This window comes from Mandrillus leucophaeus, unplaced genomic scaffold (genome assembly GCF_000951045.1).
Source record: "Mandrillus leucophaeus isolate KB7577 unplaced genomic scaffold, Mleu.le_1.0 Scaffold631, whole genome shotgun sequence".
Classification (NCBI taxonomy): Eukaryota; Metazoa; Chordata; class Mammalia; order Primates; family Cercopithecidae; genus Mandrillus; species Mandrillus leucophaeus.
This window is the reverse complement of record NW_012106820.1, coordinates 740,782-761,748: the sequence shown is the minus strand read 5'-3', so window position 1 is coordinate 761,748 and position 20,967 is coordinate 740,782. Positions and strand designations below refer to the sequence as shown.

Here is a 20,967-nt window from a genome sequence, read left to right as displayed (position 1 = left end):
CTCTTCAGACCTTTCAATGTGTCAGACTCTTACTTAATCTTTCCTGCAACCAGGAAAGTGCTAGCTGCGTTAATGGAGATTCTCTACAAATGCAAATTTCCCCCACAAAGATAGCTTTGCAGAGCCATTTTAAAATATGTCAAAGAAATATATTTTGGAGTAAAATATATTTGATTTCATTCAGGGTCTATTATCTGTCTTGTGATGCTATCTCAGAGTCAGGTTGGAATTTGGTATCTCATTGCCACACAGTCTGTTTGGTCAGTCTTAGGATCTGTACTTTAATGTTAATGCTGGTCAGTTGTGTCCAGGAATTCAGTTTTTCAGGTGTCTCTGGGGTCCCCTTGGCCCAGAGAGGGTTCATTTGGTTAGTTGGTGGGGATTAGGATTTTCAGTTTATGGTATGCACAGTTTAACTTGTATGCCCTTGAGGAATATTATAAGTTTTCCACATTTATGCTGTTGTTGACAGAAAGATTCAAGCTCTGTAAGACATTTGAAGAGATTTATTCTGAGCCAAATATGAGTGACCAATGGTTCATGACATAGCCCTCAGGAGATCCTGAGCACATGTGCCCAAGGTGGTCAGGGCACAGTGTGGTTTTATACACTTTAGGGAGACGTGAGACATCAATCAATATGTGTAAGAGGTATGTTTGTTTGGTCTGGGAAGGTGGGACAACTTGAAGTGGGGGCTTCCAGGTCATAGGTAGATAAGAGACAAAAGTTTGCTTTCTTTTGGGTCTTTGATCAGCCTTACACTGAATACACAATTTACATGAGAGAGGCAGGTAGAGGAATAGTCACTTATGCTTTAGTCTGACTCAGTAAATCTGCATTTTTACATAAACAATAGGGCAGAGGAAGCAACCAGATATGCATTTGTCTCAGGTGAGCAGAGAGATGACTTAGGTATCTCTAAGATGACTTAGAACTCTAAGACAGAACTTAAGAGTTCTGGCTATCCTTTGTCCCACACCTGCGGAGATGAGCTATCAATTTATATTGCCAGGGTAAAATGCAACAGAACTGTTTTAGGGTTCTGAGGCCCTAAAGGAAGATCTTGAAGCCCATAAGGAATTTCCTTGTGAGCAACTTGTGAGGGAGGTATGTAGTGTTTTTTATCTTTGTAGCTATCTTATTTAGAAATAAAATGGGAGGCAGGTTTGCCTGACACCCTTTGGCTTAGTGATTTTGGGGTCTTGAGATTTATTTTCCTTTCACGTCGTGTATGTTTCTTTTAAATATATCCCTCACTACTTTATCATTTTAGTTGCAATTGTGTATGGAATATTCTTCCAGTATGTCTTCTAACGTCTTTTTCTTCACAGATAAAGGCTATTTATTTATGTGTGTTAATTTTACATCCAGTGTATTAAGCACTAATGCTCTTCACGGACTATGTCCCGCTCTCTGACTCCCGCTTGTGGGCACGTGGGAGGATGTAGTTCCTGGGCCCCGTGTTTGGATGGGAGCCTGTGGCTAGTTCTTGCCATGGATTGTAACAGGTGAGATATCACCTCTGGCCCAGAGTGTTTGATTGTTGATGGGAGATGCTCCTGGCTTTGTATCCTTCTTCCACAGTCATAGGCATAGAGTGGCTGCTCTATGAGCCAGAATCCTGGAATGACAAGGTATGTCACAGAGCTCAGTCAACCCATGGGGGATGTGTGGAACAAGTAAAAAGTAAACCTGTGTTGTTACGACCTCTAGGATTTGCAGGCTGTTTGTTACCATGTTGTAGTCACTGCTGCTGTTTAGGGTATGCTCTAGGTAATTGTGTATGTCAGTGTGGTGATCTTAGTGTTTCATGGTAGTTTCCGCCGTATAAAGTTTCTGCCTTCTAATTTACTGTGCAGATATTCATACCTCTTATATCTTCTGTTTCCATATGTACTTTGGATTTGTTTTAACCAGGTGTGCAGATATGGAAATTATTATTATACAGAAAGAAGTTTGTTACTTACAATTCCCTAGAAGCGGGGTGCATGACACACCACACAGGGCCATGTGGGGAAGCCTTGTTTCTTTATTTCTGTTTTATGTTGGCTACTTGACTTATTTTTCGTTTTTATCATTCTTACTATGCTATCTGTAGTGTGTTTTCTCTTTTCTCCCTTATAATTTAACTTCATTTCTAAAACAATTTGACTCCTTTTTCCCCCTGAGTTTAATCTGTTTCTGTTTCATAGTCAGGAGGCAGAGGGAGCAGGAGAAAAACCAGAGCAAGAGCCTTTATTGCAGTTTCCATGGGAAGGATTGCACAGGGCACGGCAAGCAGGCTAAGCTGTCTGAGGGTTGGCTCGTCTGAATAATTCCAGCAGGCCCAAGGTGGAGGGACCCTTCTGAGTTATCTGGTACCTGGCCCTGGGCTGATTAGAGGAGGGGAATATTGGCCTGGAAGTGTAGGAAAGGCTGTGGTTGAGGGGTCTGGGCTTTGGATTAATGGGTTTGTATATGAAAGGCAGGCTTGCAGAAGAGTAGTTTGTTATCTCTAGGAATATGCTAGCCCAAGGAGATGCAGCCTCTCCCAGGTCGCAAAGGCCCCAGGATGTCAAAGCATCATAAAATGCAAAGAATAAAAAACATGATTAATACACTTCATTGCCAACTGAACACTTTTGCCTTATAAGGTAGTTTTCCTCATCTTACTTAATGCTTTTTGGCCTGAATTCTACCTTGTTTGATACAAGATCATAACCTCAGTTCTGTTGTTATTGTTGTTTTGTCTTTGTCTTGTATACCTGATAAACTACTGTCTATCTGTTTTAGTTGTGACCTTTCTAAATCACTTTGCTCTAGGTGTGTCTCTTATATACAGCAAATGATTCATCTTTCTTTTTAGAGATAATGTAAAAATCCTTTTCTTTAAATAGTTGTGTTAAGTCTACTTAAATTTATTGCTATGACAGATATGGTTGGTTTTAGTTCTGTCATAGTTTCTGTTTTTCTGTATAAATATTTTAAATGTCTTTCACTATGCTATCTTAGCTTTTTATTTTAGAATATTTTTTCTGATATTTAAAAAATTATGTTAATGGTTTCTTTTTTAACCACTGGTATATAACAACTATAACTACTTATAATTATGTTTATAACTAGTGGTTACATAAGTTTGCCTTTATGTAATATCCTATATCCCTTTTTCTTTAGACAATATCAGTTTATTCCCTATATGCCTCAATAAAACAAGCTTCTATCTTCTTCCTTCATTCTCCCCTCTCTCTTCTACCATCTGATTTAACCAATAGTATATCTTTTGTCTGCTCTTATTGTTTCCCCTTCTACTATTAAATATGCTTACATGTACATATTTGACCTGTCAACTGTAGTTTTGTTTTGTGTTTTTGTTATTGTTGTTATTTTTGAGACAGTCTTGCTCTGTCGCCCAGGCTGGAGTGCAGTGGTACAATCTCAGCTCACCGCAACCTCCACCTCCCAGGTTCAAACAAGTCTTGTGCGTCAGCCTTCTGAGTAGCTGGGACTACAGGCGTGTCCCACCATGTCCAGGTAATTTTTGTATTTTTAGTAGAGACAGAGTTTCGCCATGTTGGCCAGGCTAGTCTCAAACTCCTGGCCTCAAGTGATCTGCCCACTTTGGCCTCCCAAAGGTGTGAAATACTGCATCTGGCCTGACCTGTCAACTGTAAACATTATCTTTGCAGTCTCTTGTGTAACAGCTGAGGCATTGCAAATTTATTCTGCTTTCTAAATTCTACCATTTTTGTTGATTGGGTCATTTTCATTTTGACACAATATTGATATTCTTCTTTATCACTTGTATCTCTATCTTTGCTTTTTCTTAGATGTGCAGTTAAGAAAACTTACTGCTCCTTTGCCAAACTCTTATTCATCTCTTGATTGGCTGGAGTTCATCCTCTAGTAGTTTTCTCAAAAAGTGTCCATTTGAGAAATGTTTTCTGAACTATTCATGTTTTAAATGGTTTGTCTACAGCCTTTATACAGAAAAGAGTAGACTGGATGTACATAAAACCTTCTTAGCTCATATTGCTTTCTTTCCTTCAGTATCTTGTAGATATGGCCCTACTGTCTTTTGGCATTGAATGTTGCTGCCGAGAAGTATGTTGCCAACCTGATTTTCTTTCTTTTTTGCTTACATATTTAAAAAATTATCTTTATCTTTAAAAGAGGATAATTTTTAAAGGATATATGTTGGTATTGACTAAGAACAGTTTCCTTATACTGTGTGCCCTTTAAATATGTAAAAACAAATATTTCAAAAAGTTTGTTTTTTTAACTAAAATCTTTAAATTCTTTTTTTTCCTTTTCCATTATTTTAGATTTCTTATTTGGGGCTCCAATTATGAGTATGTTGGATTTTTTTTTAACCTACTTTATATCTAACATTTTTCTTTAACCCTGTGTTTCTTTATTTCTGTTTTGTCTCCTTATTTTTCATATTTATCATTCATTCTTGCTATGCAATCTGTAGTCTGTTTTCTCTTTTCTCCCTTATAGTTTAACTTCATTCCTAAAACAATTTGACTCCTTTTCCCCCTGAGTTTAGTCAGTTTCTGTTTCACCTCCTCTTGTGAGTTCATGTATATCTGATTTATAGTTTTTCTTCAGAGCTATGATGGTTTTGTACTAAATTAAAGCAACTCATCCCTCTCTGAGTGCCAAAATACATATGTTAAATTTAACTCAAAATCCACTGCCTCTTAAGACAATGAAAAAAAAATCAAATGATTTAGAAGTTTAAGGCATAAGCATTTTCAGCAGTAAACTGTACTAGAGGTTGTAGTTCTTACCATGAAACCTGTGCCTGCTAGTAATCCAATAACTTGCTGTTTGGTGATAATCAGAAATTGAGGCATCCTGAAAGAAAAACTTCACAGGCAACGTCCTCAGTCTTTGAATTCTTTTGGTTAAGGTCTTCTTCCATACAGCTATACTGTCTTGCTGCTTGGAGGAACTATTCCAGGAAGAAGGAACAGAGTAAGCAAATACAGAAAGATAGGACAACAGGAACATATTTGGAAGATCTGCAGGAGAAAATGAATATTTTGAGCTGTGTGTATTGTATCCAAAATAAATGAGAATTCTGAGCATATAGAATTAGATGAGGAGTATAGAAACTGGATAGTCAGCTAATATCTGCCATAGTCAAGATATTTGGCTTTAAAACTTAGGATATAAGTTGGAACTAGAATTAAGCTTATTCTCATAGAGATGGACTTAATCTTCAAAGGAGGGTATAAATTAAGAGTAAAGAAGAGCAAGAAGAAAAATTAGGGGAATCCATGTGTTTTATGGGCAGGAAGAGGCAAAGGAACCAGTGAAGGGATCGTAGAGCATCCCAGGGTGCAAGAGAAGAGGAAGTATGAAAATATCCATGTTAGCATTAAGCCTCTAGTGCCCTCCCATGGATTTTATGGCCGTGGTGTGTTTGGAGCATGGCATTAGTAACAGTCGAATGAGAACCTCACAGAGTATAGGTAAATCTGCGGAGAAGAGAGTAGAACCCAGCAGTTGAATGCATTGGCAAGGTGGGGATGGAGAGTGGGGATCCAGGTGAAAAGGGTAAACTCTGGTTATGAAGGGTCATGGTAGGTGGGCAACGTAGAGAAGGAGGTGTGTCAGCAACCAGGAGCTGTTATGTCCAAAGCTGGGTCAGGTTCAAGGGAACGATAACACCAAAAGCTAAGGTTTGAATCAAGGCAGATCTGTATTTGAATCTCAGCTCTATCACTTACTCACTGGCTTTTAACTCCGAGTGCTAGAAGTTAAACATAAAACAAAAACCTATAATTAATGAGAATAATGGTAATTACCATCTATTAAGCACTTTCCATAAAGGAAGAACTTTACAAACACTATCTCTTTTTCTCATTTAACCCTCATAAGAGTTCTCATTAGATGGATTGTGTTATCCTAATTGTACAGGAAGGAATGCAAGGCCTTAGGTGATGAAATGATATATTCACCATCAGAGAATTAGTTAGAAGGTGGAACCAGGGCTCAAAGCCAGGCTCTAGAACCTGTGTTCTTGACTGTTCTTCTGGGTTGCATTCCTTCCCAAAAGTGAGTATCCCGGCATCAGGGACATGTATCCTGTGGCTGCCCCAGTCTTCTAGCCTCAGGTTTCACCATGGGCCTCTGTGCCTTTCCTTCTCATCCTTACTTGATGTGACATCTGTTGGGGTTCCCAGTAACTTAAAATGGAAAAGATGAGAGGGGAGCTTATTTTTATTTGCTCCTTAAAATTAGGGCTAACTTTTTAATTCTTTGATTTCTTTTTAAAATTTTTTTAATTTTTAATTTTTATGGATACATAATAGTTGTACATATTGACGGGGCAGATGTGATATTTTGATACAAGCATACAGTGTGTAGTGATAAAATCTGGCTAATTGGGATATCCATCAACTCAAACATGCATCATTTCTTTGTGTTGGGAACATTCCAAATCTACGCTTTTGGTTATGTTGAAATTGTTAACTGTAGTCGCCCAGTCGTGCTGTAGGATGATGCCTCACTGAATCGGATGCAGTGTGTGACACTCCTTCCTGCTGTTACAAGTCCACTGACTCTCAGAGTCGGGAATCGGAGTGCCCACGCTGCCTCCAACTCCCCAGTGTAGCTGCACCTAGTGCTACGAAGTGCCAGTCCAGCACCCCGTGTCGGGGTGGGAGCCCTGCTGAGTGTGTACCCACGCAGGGCACACCTGCCCAGCCTGGCATTGCACCCAGTGCAGGGCCTAAGCTTGGAAGCCTATCTCCTACCAACACTCACTAACAAGAGAATCCCCCCCAAGCTTCTACTTCTCTCATAGTAAGCTTAAAAAGTAAAACTCTGAGCAAAAGCCCAAAGAAACTTTGAGAATTATTTCAATTCATTTTTCTTTAATTGACGCTTTGTTCCCCTCAGAGAGTAAGCTCTACAACTTGATTTTCAAAGGCGGATGTGATAATCGGGGGTGCAATGTTTAGGGGTGTGTGTGTGTGTGTGTGTGTGTGTTTGAACCTAAAGGCTCTGAAACTGTGTATAGTCACATATTTTAGTTGGACGTCACTTATGGGTATGAAATCTACTTTGAGTCATGCAGAGGGCCATTTTCCCCTTTGAAAAATGAGAACTACTGGTAGAAAATTCATTAGTTTATGTCCTCATGGGAAACCCTTCTTGTCACGGTTCTTCTCTATGATGAGATCATAATTCATGCATTCATATTGTCACCTCTTGTCACTTCTTGTCCACAGGCAAAAACTGGGACCTGACAGCCGCTCTGAGCGACTATGAGCAGCTCCGCCAGGTGCACACAGCCAATCTGCCGCATGTGTTCAACGAAGGGAGGGGTCCCAAGCAGCCAGAGCGAGAGCCACAGCCCGGGCACAAGGTGGAGCGGCCCTGCCTGCAGAGGCAGGACGACATTGCCCAAGGTACCACTGAGGGACTGAGCCTGGGCACAGCTGCCCAGGCCAGTGCACCGCAGCTCGCAGGTGGGTTGGGTGGTACAAAGAATGGTGGGGTCATCACCTCCCAGGTGCAGACAAACTGGACTCCCAGTGCCTTCTTCCTCACACTCTGCCGAAATGTCCTTTGTTGCTTCTATCCATGGCTCCAGCCTCTACCTCAGAAAAGCAGAAAAATGAGTCTGATTTCCTAGGACCCCAAAAGCCCAATAAGTGAGTAAACACCAGCATTCCTCCTGGAGTCCTGGTTTTTTCAGACCAAACATCTCTAGTTCTTTTACTTATTTCCAAAGTAACAGTCTCCAAGTCTGTTCAGCGCCACATTTCTTGCCCCATGCACTCCATCTTCTCTATCCTTTTTCTTCATTATGAAAGTAAGACATGCTCATTATAACAAAGGAAACAATACTGAGATATATGAGGAACACTTAAGAACGTTCTCCTGCACACCTCCTAGATCTCACCAGTGTAATCATGACTGATAACATCCTGGTGGTCTCCTCCTGCTCCTCTTGCTATCTTGTTCAAAATCAAACACGTCAGAGTCAAATGCACAGCACACTGCAAAGTGCTTGTTTCACTGAGCAGGCGATGATGAACATAATCTCTTAATAGCTACATTTTACTCTATAATATGTTAATTTTCAGATCACTGCTGTATTCATGGTGATTCTGTTTTTGCTTGGGTTTTTGTCGTTGTTATTATTTATTAATTGCCACTGCAAGCAATGCTGAAAGAAACATCTTTATACCTGTAATCTTACATACTGGTGCTTTTGTTTCTATAGGTTTGCATTCCCAGAATGGATTTGCTGTGCCAACACATGTGTGTTTCTAGCTGAATAATTTTAGGACTTCTTTCCTAACATATTTCTACTCACCATGTGTGAAACCGGGTGTTTCCCTTCATTCTTGCTAGCACTGGATATTACAGTGTATGGTGTGTTAGGCCATTCTTGCACTGTATTAAAGAAATACCTAAGGTTGGGTCATTTATTTTAAAAAGAGGATTTATTGGCTCATGGTTCTTCAGGCTTTACAGCAAGTATGGTACTGGCATCTCCTCAGCTTCTGGGGAGGCCTCAGGAAGCTTACAATCATGCAGAAGGCAAAGGGAACAGGCACTTCACATGGCCAGAGTAGGAGCAAGAGAGAATGAGTTGGAAGGCAGAGGTGCTGCATACTTTTAAATGATCAGATCTCATATGAACTCAGAGTGAGAGCTCACTTATCACCAAGAGGATGGCCCAAGCCATTCATGAAGGATCTCCCCCCTCCCATGATCCAAACACCTCACACTAGGCCTCACCTCCAAGATGGCAGATTACATTTCAATATGAGATTTGGGTGGTGACAAATATCCAGACTATATCATTCCACTCCTGGGCCCTCCCAAATCTCATGTCCTTCTCATTGCAAAATACAATCATGCCTTCCCAACAGTCCCCCAAAGTCTTGACTTGTTCCAGCATTAACTCAAAAGTCCAAACTCTCGTCTGAGTCAAGGCAAGTCCCTTCCACCTGTGAGCCTGTAAAATCAAAAACAAGTTATTCACTCCCAAGATACAATGGGGTATAGACATCGGGTATACATTCCCATTCCAAAAGGGAGACATTGGCCAAAAGAAAGGGGCTCCAGGCCCCACACAAGTTCAAAACCCAGCAGGACAATCATTAAACCTTAAAGCTCCAAAATAATCTCCTTTGACTCCGTATCTCACATCCAGGGCACACCAGTGCAAGAGGTGGACTCCCAAGACCTTGGGCAGCTCTGCCCCTGTGGCTTTCCAGAGTTCAGCCCCCACTGCTGCTCTCTGCTTGCAGCTTTTCCAGGTGCAGGGTGCAAGCCACCAGTAGATCTACAATTCTGGAGTCTGGAACGTGGTGGCCCCCTTCTCACGGCTCTACTAGGCAGTGCCCCCATGAGGACTCTGTGTAGGGTCTTCCGCCTCACATTTCCCCTTGGCACTGCCCTGGTAAGGTTGTCTGTGAGGGCTATGCCCCTGCTGCAGACTTCTACCTGGACACCCAGGCTTTTCCATACATCCTCTGAAATCTAGGCAGAGGTTGTCAAACCTCATTCACTCTTGCATTCTACATGTCTACAGGTTTTTAACACCATGTGAAAGTCACCAAGGCTTATGGCTTGCACCCTGTGAAGTAGCAGCCCGAACTGTATCTGGGACCTTTTGAGCCAAGGCTGGAGCCGGAGCAGCCAGGATGTAGGGAGCAGTGTCCCAAAGCTGCACAAAGTAGCAGGGCCCTGGGCCTGGCCCCTGAAACCATTCTTTCCAACTAGGTCTCTAGGCCTTTGATGGGAGGGGCTGCTGTGAAGGTCTCTGAAATGCTTTGGGGCCTTTTCTCCATTGTTTTGGGTATTAGCACTCGCTTAGCTCCCTTTTTATTATGCAAATATCTCTAGCAAGTAGTTGCTCCTCAGCCTGCTCGAATTCTTCTGAAAAAGCTTTTTCTTTCTTTGCCACATGGCTAGGCTGCAAATTTTTCAAACATTTACATTCTGCTTTCCTTTTACATTCTGCTTCCCTTAAATATAAGTTCCAACTCGTTTCTCTGCTCCAGCATCTGAATGCAGACTGTTAGAAGCAGCCATGCCACTTCTTGAATACTTTGCTGCTTATCAATTTCTTCTACCACATACCCTAAATCATCAAGTTCAAACTTCCACAGATCCCTAGGGTATGAACAGAATGTAGCTGAGCTCTTTGCTTGTAGCAGGACGAGCAGGACGAGCCACAGACAAAACTCCTCAGACACCAAGTTAAAGAAGGAAGGGGTTTATTTGGCCGGGGGCTTCAGCAAGACTCCCGTCTCAAGAGCCAAGCTCCCTGAGTGAGCAATTTCTATCCCTTTTAAGGGCTCACAACTCTAACGGGGTGTGCATGAGAGGGTTGTGATCAACTGAGCAAGCACAGGATACGTGACTGGGGGCTGCATGCACCGGTAATTAGATTGGAACGAAACAGGACAGGGATTTTCACAGTGCTTTTCTATACAATGTCTGTAATCTATAGATAACATAACCGATTAGTTCAGGGGTCAATCTCTAACTACCAGGCCCAGGGTGTGGTGCTGGGCTGTCTGCTTGTGGATTTCATTTCTGCCTTTTAGTTTTTACTTGTTCTTTCTTTGGAGGCAGAAATTGGGCATAAGACAACATGAGGGGTGGTCTCCTCCCTTATGCTAAGGCAAAACATGTGACATTTGCTCCAGTCCCCAATAAGTTATTCATATCCATCTGAGACCTCCTCAGCCTTGACTCTGTTGTCCATTTTCATTATCCATATTTTGGTCATAACCATTTAACCAATCCCTAAGAAGTTCCAAACTGTCCCTCACTTGCTGTCTTCTTCTGGACCCTCCAGACTTCCAACCTCTGCCCATTACCCATTTCCTAAGTTGCTTTCACATTTTCAGGTACCCCGTGGTACTGATTTTCTATGTTAGTCCATTCTTGCATTGCTATAAAGAAATATCTGAGGCTGGGTAATTTATAAAGAAAAGAGGTTTACTTGGCTCATGGTTCTGCAGGCTTAAAGGAAGCATGGTGCTGGCATCTGCTCAGCTTCTCAGGAGACCTCGGGAAGCTTACAATCATGGCAGAGGCCAAAGAGGGAACAGGCACTTTCATGGCCAGAGCTGGAGCAAGAGAGAGAGAGTGGTGGGTGGGAGGTGCCGCACACCTTTAAACAACCAGATTGCGTGTGAACTGAACAAGAGCTCACTTTATCACCAAGGGGATGGTCCAAGCCATTCATGAGGCGTCTGCTTCTAATCCAAACACCTCCTACCAGGCCGCCCCACCAAGACTGGGGATCACATTTCAACTTGAGATTTGGAGACAAATATCCAAACTACATCAAATGTGTTTATGTTGCTTTTCTACTCTGAAGAGTGGAAAATGGTGTCTTGTTTACACTCTTATCTTGCCATTTGCTTGTTAGGCCATTGGATTTCCCCTTTGTAACTTGGCTGTTCATGTACTTTGTCCATTTTCTATTGATTAGTTTGCCTTTTCTTATCAATTTGTTTCTCTCTTTGTAATAAAGACTAAAACATATATTTCGTGTGTGTGTGTGTGTGTGTGTTTCCCACTGTATCACTTGCCTTAGGACTTTCTTTTCAGAATGTTTTCCCATACATGTTTACATTATCTTGCTCTCATGGCTGATGAGCTTTCTCTCTCACTTTGGAAGGTTTCTTGGACTACAGAGTTACTGAAATATATTCTTTTTTTTTTTTTTTTTTTTTGAGATGGAGTCTTGCTGGAGTGCAGTGGCACAATCTCGGCTCACTGCAAGCTCTGCCTCACAGGTTCACACCATTCTCCTGCCTCAGCTGGTACTACAGGTGCCTGCCACCACGCCCAGCTAATTTTTTTGTATTTTTAGTAGAGATGGGGTTTCACTGTGTTAGCCAGGAGGGTCTCGATCTCCTGACCTTGTGATCCACCTGCCTCAGCCTCCCAAAGTGCTGGGATTACAGTCATGAGCCACCACGCCCAGCCTGAAATATATTCTTATATTTAATTTAAATTTTGTTCTTTGAGTCTTTTCATCAATTTGAAATTTTTATAATAGTAAATAATATGGTTTTGCTTTCTTCTGGATTGAGAGTGAGTTATTTAAGTACATTTCCCCACTGAACTGAACTAAAATGCCAGCCTTGCCTTATATTAAATTCTCAACATACCTGGACCTATTTGCATACTTTGTTCTGCCCACCCCATGGCTGCCACCCTGTTACACTTGACTCAGTGGTTTCACAGGGTATCACTCTCTGCTAAGCAAACCCTTCTATTGCTATGCTTTTCCTTTTTTTTTTTTTTTGCTGTTTTTGAATATTTATTTTGCCATCTAAACCTTAAAATTATAATTCTGAGTGGAATTGGAATAGATTTTTATTTCATTTTAAAAATAATTTGCATTCGTAATATTGTTCTTCTATCCAAGAACATTATGTATGCCTCTGCACATATTCAGATTCTGTTCAGATTTTAGGCATGGAAAAAATAAACTCATTTTTTACTTATTTGTCTTTTATCCAGCAAGCTACATAAATTCTCTTATTAGTTCTAATAGTTTGTCCTAAGAGAATCACTTAGATATCTAAGTATACGGTAGTATCATCTGAAATAATTGTAGGTTCTTCTTCATATTTATACAATTAATTCAGTTTTTTATTTTATTGCATTAGGTAGACTCTCCTGAACTGTTGAGAATGAATGCTGTATTTGTTTCTATTAGCTCAGCCTATCATTCAAGCTATATTTGAATCTATATCTTGGATTATTCTTGACTGTTTATTCTGTTGTTTAGAAAAGCCATAATTGAGTTAGAAATTTTAATACATATTATCTGTGTCTTCTCTGAGTTTCATCCTTTCTGCTGTATTTGTTTTGATGCTATCTTGTTAGGTATATGTATATTCATAATTTTTTAGATTATCTTGCTCTAGTATGTTTTTTAACCAGTATATAGGCTGTCTCTTTGTCAAGCCATTTGATATAATAGTTTTTATCTTGAAATCTGCTTTTGTTGATATTAAACAGCTACCCTGGCTTTCTATTGGTTCATATTTGCCAGAAATATCATTTTTTCTGCTGATGTAATTTCAACTTTTCCTTATCCTTTCATGTTAAATGTGATTCTTGTAGACAACTTATTATTAGGTTTTATTTTATTATCCAATCCAAGAATCTCTGTCTTTTGAGTAGTTAATTCAATCCATCCTTCTGTCCTGTCTTCTCTATCTATTTGAATTTTTCTACTGGTTTGCAAGTTACACAGTCTACTTTTACTCACATTGCAATTACTGCTATTCTATTAAAATCAGTATTTTGGTTTTCTTCCTATTATTTTTAAAAACTTAACCACTATATTTTCCCCTGCAAAATACATCTCTTAATATGATTTTTGTTGTTCTGTCCTGCCTCTACTTGCTCTCAATCATATTTAGATACTTTTTGTTGCCTTTGCTTATTTAGATAACAATTAACTCCTTTATTTATTCACATGTATTCATTTCTCTTTTGCAAAAACAAAAAACAAAAAACTTCCTCAAAGACTACTTCCAAAAATAATTTTTGCATGGTGAGTCTCCTAAGGCCTTGAGTGCCTAAAAAGGTTTACATGGTATACTTATATTTTCATTTAGTAGATTAAAAACTCTAGATTGAAATTATTTTCTTTGAACACTTTCCACCCCTTCCTCCATCGTGTTCTTGCAGCTTGTTCCTCATGTCTTCTAAGAGATTCACTTGACCTGATGTTTTCACATCCCCATTTATTCTGCACATGAATGCATTATTAGTCTCATTAAATTTTTTTCATCCCAAGTTAATTCTTTGTCATTATTATTATTATTATTATTATTATTTTTGCATTCTGATATTCTCTTTATCTCTCTGCACATATTTACTAGGCTCATTTTTTAATCTAGTCCTCCCGGCCAGTACTATGTTGCCTTTCTTTAACAGTTTCCCTGGAAGCTCCTGGGGCGTGCGGTTATCATCCATCTTCACTTGTGCTGGAGCACAGGCTCTGGTGGGTGCTCCTCCAGATGGGAGGCGGGGAAGGGTCCTCAAGCTGGAGGGCCTTGGATGTTGTCATTTGGCCTCTAGAAGTTCCCTGCCTGTTCCCTCCGCACAGCTGGATTATCTCCTGAGGGCTGCTCCCAGCTCCTCTCTTCTAGAAAGTCCTTGTTTCCTGTAGGGACTGCCCCGCTCTGGTGTAACTGCCAAGCTCCCCCGTATGTTAGGGAAAGGAGGGAAGTGGTGCTCATGGTGACTGCTGCCCCACCCAGCTGTGCTCCAGCACCACCTGATGTTCTCCAGCTGGCACAGGGTCGGGGCTGGGGGATGATAGGGAAGGCAGGCCATGCTGGAGCCATGCTGGAGAGAGGAAAGGCAGGACCAGATGCCCTACCCCAGGCCCTCTCTGTCGGTCTCACCCATTCCCACCTCCTGCCCCTGGGGATCTCCAGGTGGGTGTAAGGACAGGACACTGAGGCTGTGCACTGTCTTGCCCCTCTTGTTGATTATTCTTAAATTTGGTTTCATTTCTGCCATTAGACCTGACTCCAGAGGAACCACCCCTTCCAGTCATTGGCTCGGTCTTGTTCTCAGGGCCTTCCTTGACTGTAGCACACGGTTAAGACTCCTGGTATCTTTCATGCAGCAGCAGTCCAGACAGATGACCACATGGCCATTCCTGCTCTTTTGAGCTGGCAGCAAACAAACCAACCCACTATCTTATCCTCCTGGTCCAGGGGCTAGAAGGAACCTCCCGTCTGCTACCAGAGAGGTTGGCAGAATCAGGGCCTAGTAAGTGTAGCTGTTACGTACTGTGATCTGACTTTTCTTAGATACCATTTAAGAAAAAAAAATAGGACTCTATCCCAGCATAATCCTATTAATTGAGGCTTGCGAGCAATCATATCGATTCTTATTGAATTACAGAGTTTCTGAATTGAATTTATGTCTCCTTTAGTTGAGTTCTTCCTGAAACCATAGTGTGCTAAAATGGAAAATGGAACATTTCATATTCTAAATCAGGGGCCAGAAAATGACCTGTCAGCCCAACCTGGCCTGTTTTCTAAGTAAAGTTTCACTGGGACTCCCCCGCGCTCACTCATGTATGTGCTGTCTTCGGCAGCTGTAGTGCTGCAAAGACAGAGGTGAGTAGTTGAGACTGCGTGGCTCACAAAGCCTAAAATATTTCTAGCTCACCCTTTAGGAAAAGTTTTGTCCACTTGTTTTAAAATGTACCCAGGATCCGTTTTAATCAGGTATCACAAGACACGCAAACACAGAAATTACTGTCATGAAGGTGGAAACAGGAGGCCCAGGACAGCATGCAGGGCCATATTGGGAGGCGCGGGTCGTGCGGAGGTAGGAGTGAGGGGAAGCACGGACCAAAGCCTTTGTGATGGTTTCTATGGGAAGGCAGGGCAGGGGGAGCAGCCCCTACCCCAGCTAGTGTGCATAACTGTGGCCAGCTCAGGGGCAAAGGGCCTGTCTCCAGCTGCCTGATACCTGGCCTGAAGTGCTTAGGGCAAAGGAACATTGCCTCCTGGAGAGTAAGAGCCAGCTGGAGAGGGTGGTTGGGAGCGTAGATTCTGGATTGGCGGCTCCGCATAGGAGAGGCATGCTGCTGGGCAAGGCCTTTGCCATCTCTAACATCGGTTCACCCAGGAGGGGCAGCCTTTCCCCAGTCGGGGAGGTCCCAGGTGCCGGAGCAACAAAAACTAAGAAAATAAGAAAATGCAGGGCCAGGTGCAGTGGCTCATTCCTGTAATCCTCGCTGAGCCCAAGTGTTTGAGACCAGACTGGGCAACACAGCAAGACCCCATCTCTGTAAAAATTAAAAATAAAAGGAAAATAAATGAAAAAAGAATTTATAGTTAATACATCTCCCCTTTGTCAGTGGCAGGGAAATTCTGTACATTCTTATACTATGTTTTGTTTTGTTTTTTAATCTTTCTGTGTTTTTCTGAGACATAACTTTGATCATAATTCCTGTAAAATGTTTTATTTATACATCCAAAAGCAGAATCACTGAGTTCACATTTAAAGAATCAGTATGTGAGTGTGTGTGTTTGTGACTGTGTGTGTGAGAGAGAGATGATACATGTGCATTCCTGGGGTGTCACGGGAAATGTTAGAATTAGGAGCATATATTTCTCATTATATGATCTTCAACACAATCTATTAATATTTTTAGTTCAAAAATACTTTTTTCCTTTAGACTCCAAATATTTCATGTTTAGAACTGCAGAACAGCATCCTGTTGTCCTAGGAATCACCACGTTTCCAAGGCCCTTGAAGTGTCTCATGTCAGTGCTGATAGATGGGCCAGGAGGAGCATGGGTGCCCCTGACCAGCAGGTGCCCACTGTTGAGAGCAGCCTCGAGATTGTCTGTCCCCCCAACTGCGGGTGCACATAGCACCTCAATTCTCTAATGCCTGATGTCCCTCTCCATCGGGTCCCCAAAAATGGGGCAGTTCCTTCTTTCCAGATGCAAAAAAGGTAGTATGTGGCAAGATGAGCGGCCCCAGCATGGCTTGCACGAGGTAGAAAGACACAAGCCTCCGCTGCTCCTGCACTCAAGTACTTGAACCAGTGTGGGAAGCAATGGGCCGCCCCCCACCACCCCGGCGGGGCCTGCACGCTCCCTCCCTCTTCTTTCTAACTGCCTGTGTGGCTTAACTTCTCTTTTTACCTTTCCTCAAAATACGAAGAACTTAATCCTGTTGGTCTCAGAGTGAAACTGAAGGTGAATCTAAACCACCCATTGTGAAATACAGTCTGTCTCTGTGACTCTGTATTCATTTTAATGGGAAAATACATGAACCTTCTGGGAACTCGCTTTGGGTTTAAAACGAACTTGCCATAGGATCGAAAGCCGATGCTTTTTAGTCTGTTTTAACAGAACTCCATGAATGCCATTTCTGTCCAGTGCTCTAGCAAGTGGGGAAGGAGGACGCTGCTGTTCCGGGTGAAGGCTGGGGCTGGGTTTTCCACGTGACCGTGGTGTGCTGGTCAGCGTGGACCTCAGAGGCGCCTTGCAGGAGCACAGACCTCACCAGTGGTCAGGCTGAACTGGAGGACAGTGGGAGTCCTTGGGACCTCAGGGAATAGCCTCAGGAATTTGCCACAGGGCTTAGACAATCCTTATTTAGACTTAATTTAGGCAACACAGGCAGCAGGTTTTTGAATAAAACACCAGAGACCGTGCTTTCCTGAGAAAAATGAAAGATCTACCGCCTTGCTAGAAAGACTTCTCCTTACTGAAAACACTGACTGTGAAAAAAGATAACCTATTCCTAACATATATTTAATCTTGTTTTATGTGCAATGTTGGTCATTAAACACAGGGCTTAGAAAAACAAGTGTGCTTTTGCAGCGCCAAGAGGATACATCTACTTTCTAGGTAGTCGACTTCCTAACATGGTAACATATTGTACCTTAGAGAAATCCCACACTGCCTTTCTCATTCCCTGGCCGAAAAGCCCAAGAAGAATAAAGCCAGAGGAGAGCGTGACTTTTTGGAGTGCTGTGGCAAAAGAGTAGCCAGACGGAAGAGGAACACATGGACTGACTGAATATTGTGTGTCCTGGGAGGGCCACGTAGGAGGCATTTATCAGCGTAACTTTAGTAAAACAGCCTGTCTTAAAACCTGAGCCGCTGTGGATGCCTGAGATTGTTTCTTTGCATTAAGTGCATAAAGGCATCGAGACAAAGAGCGGTCTTCCTTGTACCATTTAGTCCTGGGAGAGGACAGCTCAGTGGACTCGAGTTAGATATAACTGCAGACCCAAGAGCAAGCCTGGTGCTCTTTGACAGTGCTGATGTGCAGCTGTACCGTGGGTTCGCAGCTCCCCCACTTACTAAGTGCTTTCCTGACTCTTGTGAATAAGTGCCACATACCAGGTGATGGTGATTAATCCAGCAGCAGGAAGGCCTGCGGGATAGAACAGGCTTGTAGGATAGAAGGGCTGGTACAGAGAGAATATGGGTGTGCATGTGTATGTGTGTGCATATACATATAGTTTGTGCATGTTGTACATGTATGTGCACTGTGTGTCCTGTGTATTTGTGCTGTGTGTATGTAGTATGTGCAAATACATCTATATGTGTACATGTATATAGTATGTATACAGTCTGTAGTGTATGTACATGGGCGTGTGTGTGTATAGTATATGTGCCTAGTATCTGTATGTATGTGTGTGTGCATGCATGTATGCATATGCTATGTATGTGTGCATGCATGTATGCAAGTGGATGTGCAGTGTATATGTGTCTAGTGTATGCATGCATATATTCCTGTGTATACTTTTGTATTCATGTGTGTGCATTTATGTGTGTGCATGTGTGTGTGTATGTGTGCAGTATGTGTATGCACATGTATATCTCTGCTTTTAAGTGTGTGCACATGTAGTATATATGTGTGAACATGTATGGTGTGTTCATATGTGTGCACATGTGTATTGATGTGTGTTGTGTGGTATGTGCATGTGTGTGGCATGTGTCCATGAATGTGTACCTGTGTGTGTGTGTTGTGTGTGCACAGTATGTGTTTATGTACACACACAGAGCCGCACCTACACCCATTCAGCCCTCGTGGCTATCTTTCCTTCTCCCCCTGCAGAAAAGCGACTTTCCCGGGGGATTTCCCACGCCAGCTCAGCCATCGTCTCCCTGGCCCGGTCCCACGTGGCAAGTGAATGCAACAACGAGCAGTTCCCCCTGGAGATGCCAATCTACACATTCCAGTTGCCAGACCTGAGCGTGTACAGTGAGGATTTCAGGAGCTTCATCGAGCGGGACTTGATCGAGCAGGCAACGATGGTGGCTTTGGAGCAGGCAGGTGAGTTGCCCCTGCTGGCAGGCCCGCGCCCTTTAGGCTTGGTGAATGGTGAGCCGGCCTAACCTACTCTATGAGCAAGAGAAGGGCACAGGTTCTCAGACGCCGGGCAGTTTTCAATTAGGATTCTAGATGCTGCACCGCACCTCCTGCTCTACGGGCCGACAGTGTTCTAGCCAGCATGGGCTGGATAGAGGGGCCGATAACCAGGTGGTGCTGAAATCTCTCGAGTTTTTCCCCTTGCTCCTAAATCCCAGTCCTCCTCTAAGGAGAACCCTATGCTTCTTTGCCTTGCTTCTCTCTGTCCCCAGACAACTCCTCCGTGGGTGTTGAACGAAAGATAGGAAAGACCATGGGCTTTAGAGAAAACAGGAGACCCGTCACTTTCTGTGGACTTGGGCAAGTCAGGTGATCTCTCTGAGCCTCAGTTTCCCGATCTGCAAAGATGAGGAGACTACTGACCCGGCAACACTTTGGGGTACTAACTGACGTGTTCCTTCCTTAGCTGTCGGCTCCCTGCCTGCACTGCCTCTTCCAGCTTCCAGGTTAAGGAAGCATGAAACCTGACCGCAGTCTCCTTCTTTCTCCTTAGTGTTTCCTCACCGCCTTAACATCCCAATGAAGAAAGCATTCAAGAAGCAAGACAAACTCTCTTCTTTGGAATGTTTAAGGAGAAAATAATGAGTCCAAAACAAAAGTCTAAAACAGATTTAGGTTCTTCCTGAGACAAAGCAATGCCAATTTCACTCATGATCATTCACATTGTAAACATTGCACAATCACGTATCTGGGGGTTTCTGAGGCACGCATGTGGAAGATGTTACGGCTGTCTCCTCAGGCCCACCACGCTCCTTCCAGTGGGGGCCCGCCTGCCTGCACGGGCTGATGGTGCACATGGAGCATGTCCTCAGCCAGTGGGAAGCCCTGCTTCTGCTGGGGTGGGGAAGCATCTCCTTCCAGTGCTGACCCAGCCCTCAGCCAGCTCTTCATGTCCACTGTGGAGTGGAGCCTCCACTTCCAAGGCTTGGTCCATGGAGACATCCCCACATGTGTCGTCCCAGGAGTTTAGGGCTGCAGCCAGCAATGTGCTGTTAGGGAATAGAGCTTCTCTCGGCCCTCAGCCAAGACCCAATAAAATTACTAAGCACTTTCTAGAGTTTCAGAAGAAGACAGAAGAGAAGTACCTGTAGGTTGGTATGATTCTGATATTGGTGGATGGACCAATCAGGACGCTGGTAGGAAAGAAAAGGCAGCACAAAACTGTGAGATAAAAGGACTCCCTAAAGGGACTGCTTTCCAAGGAGTGGGCAGGATTTAAGGACACCAGTGAAAGATACTGCTGTTCCTGGGACTACCATCAGACTTGGCGAAAAGACAAGGGGTGAGAGTGGCTGATGGAGATAGCCACTGGCAGGAGGTGTGGCGTCTGGGAGAGAGAAGATGCTGGGGAAATAAATACTCTGACCACACTCTTCCTCCACCATCCAGGTTCTGACCAGTGCTTCTTAATGGCAGAAGGGCAGACTGCAGGGAGCTCACTGATGTGGTCCATACAGGTCACCCTCTGCATACACAGCAGCATGGAGAAGGATAGACAGTAGATCTGTGGGGCCAATGGGAAACATCTAGAAAGTCAGTGTGCCGGGAAGTTTTACCAGACCTGGCTTCTGTGTACACGTGTACACCTGCTTTCATGCCATTGCTTGTCATTGTTTGCCCAGGGCTGTCGTCATCTACCACTTTCAAGAGGGAAGGCACAAGACGCATTTAGACAAAGGACGCGACGGTGCTTAGTGGGGCTTATTTGTGTTGGGCAGGCTTGCGGTCAGGTTGCAGCCACAGGACTCACAGACGCCTCACCAATGGCGTGTTTGGCATTAGAACAGGCTCTGCATTCCCAATAGCTGGATCTCATGTTGTGACTGTGGAGAAATTGTTATCTCAGCTTCTTCACAGCCATCAAAAGCAACCCAGTGACTGGCACCCACAGCCTTGCTCTGTCTTACCTCAGCAAGATTCAACAAACATAAAACAATTCAGCTAGATGAGCAATAACGTAAACCACTCACTGTGGGGGCTGGTATCTTAAAGACGCTTCTATATGACTAATTCAGATAAGATATTTTCAATGGAAAAGGCTCACTA

The 20,967-nt window shown here is 43.0% G+C and overlaps 1 protein-coding gene across 1 annotated transcript in view; it reads left to right on the top strand.

The window, feature by feature from the left end:
- Positions 1 to 20,967, top strand: part of OTUD7A (OTU deubiquitinase 7A) — a 201,619-nt gene that overhangs the window by 101,629 nt on the left and 79,023 nt on the right. Inside the window, exons 4-5 of the mRNA XM_012000580.1 lie at positions 7,224 to 7,403; positions 18,607 to 18,825. Of these exons, the coding sequence (XP_011855970.1) occupies positions 7,224 to 7,403; positions 18,607 to 18,825 (399 nt within the window). The remainder of the gene's footprint in view (positions 1 to 7,223; positions 7,404 to 18,606; positions 18,826 to 20,967) is intronic.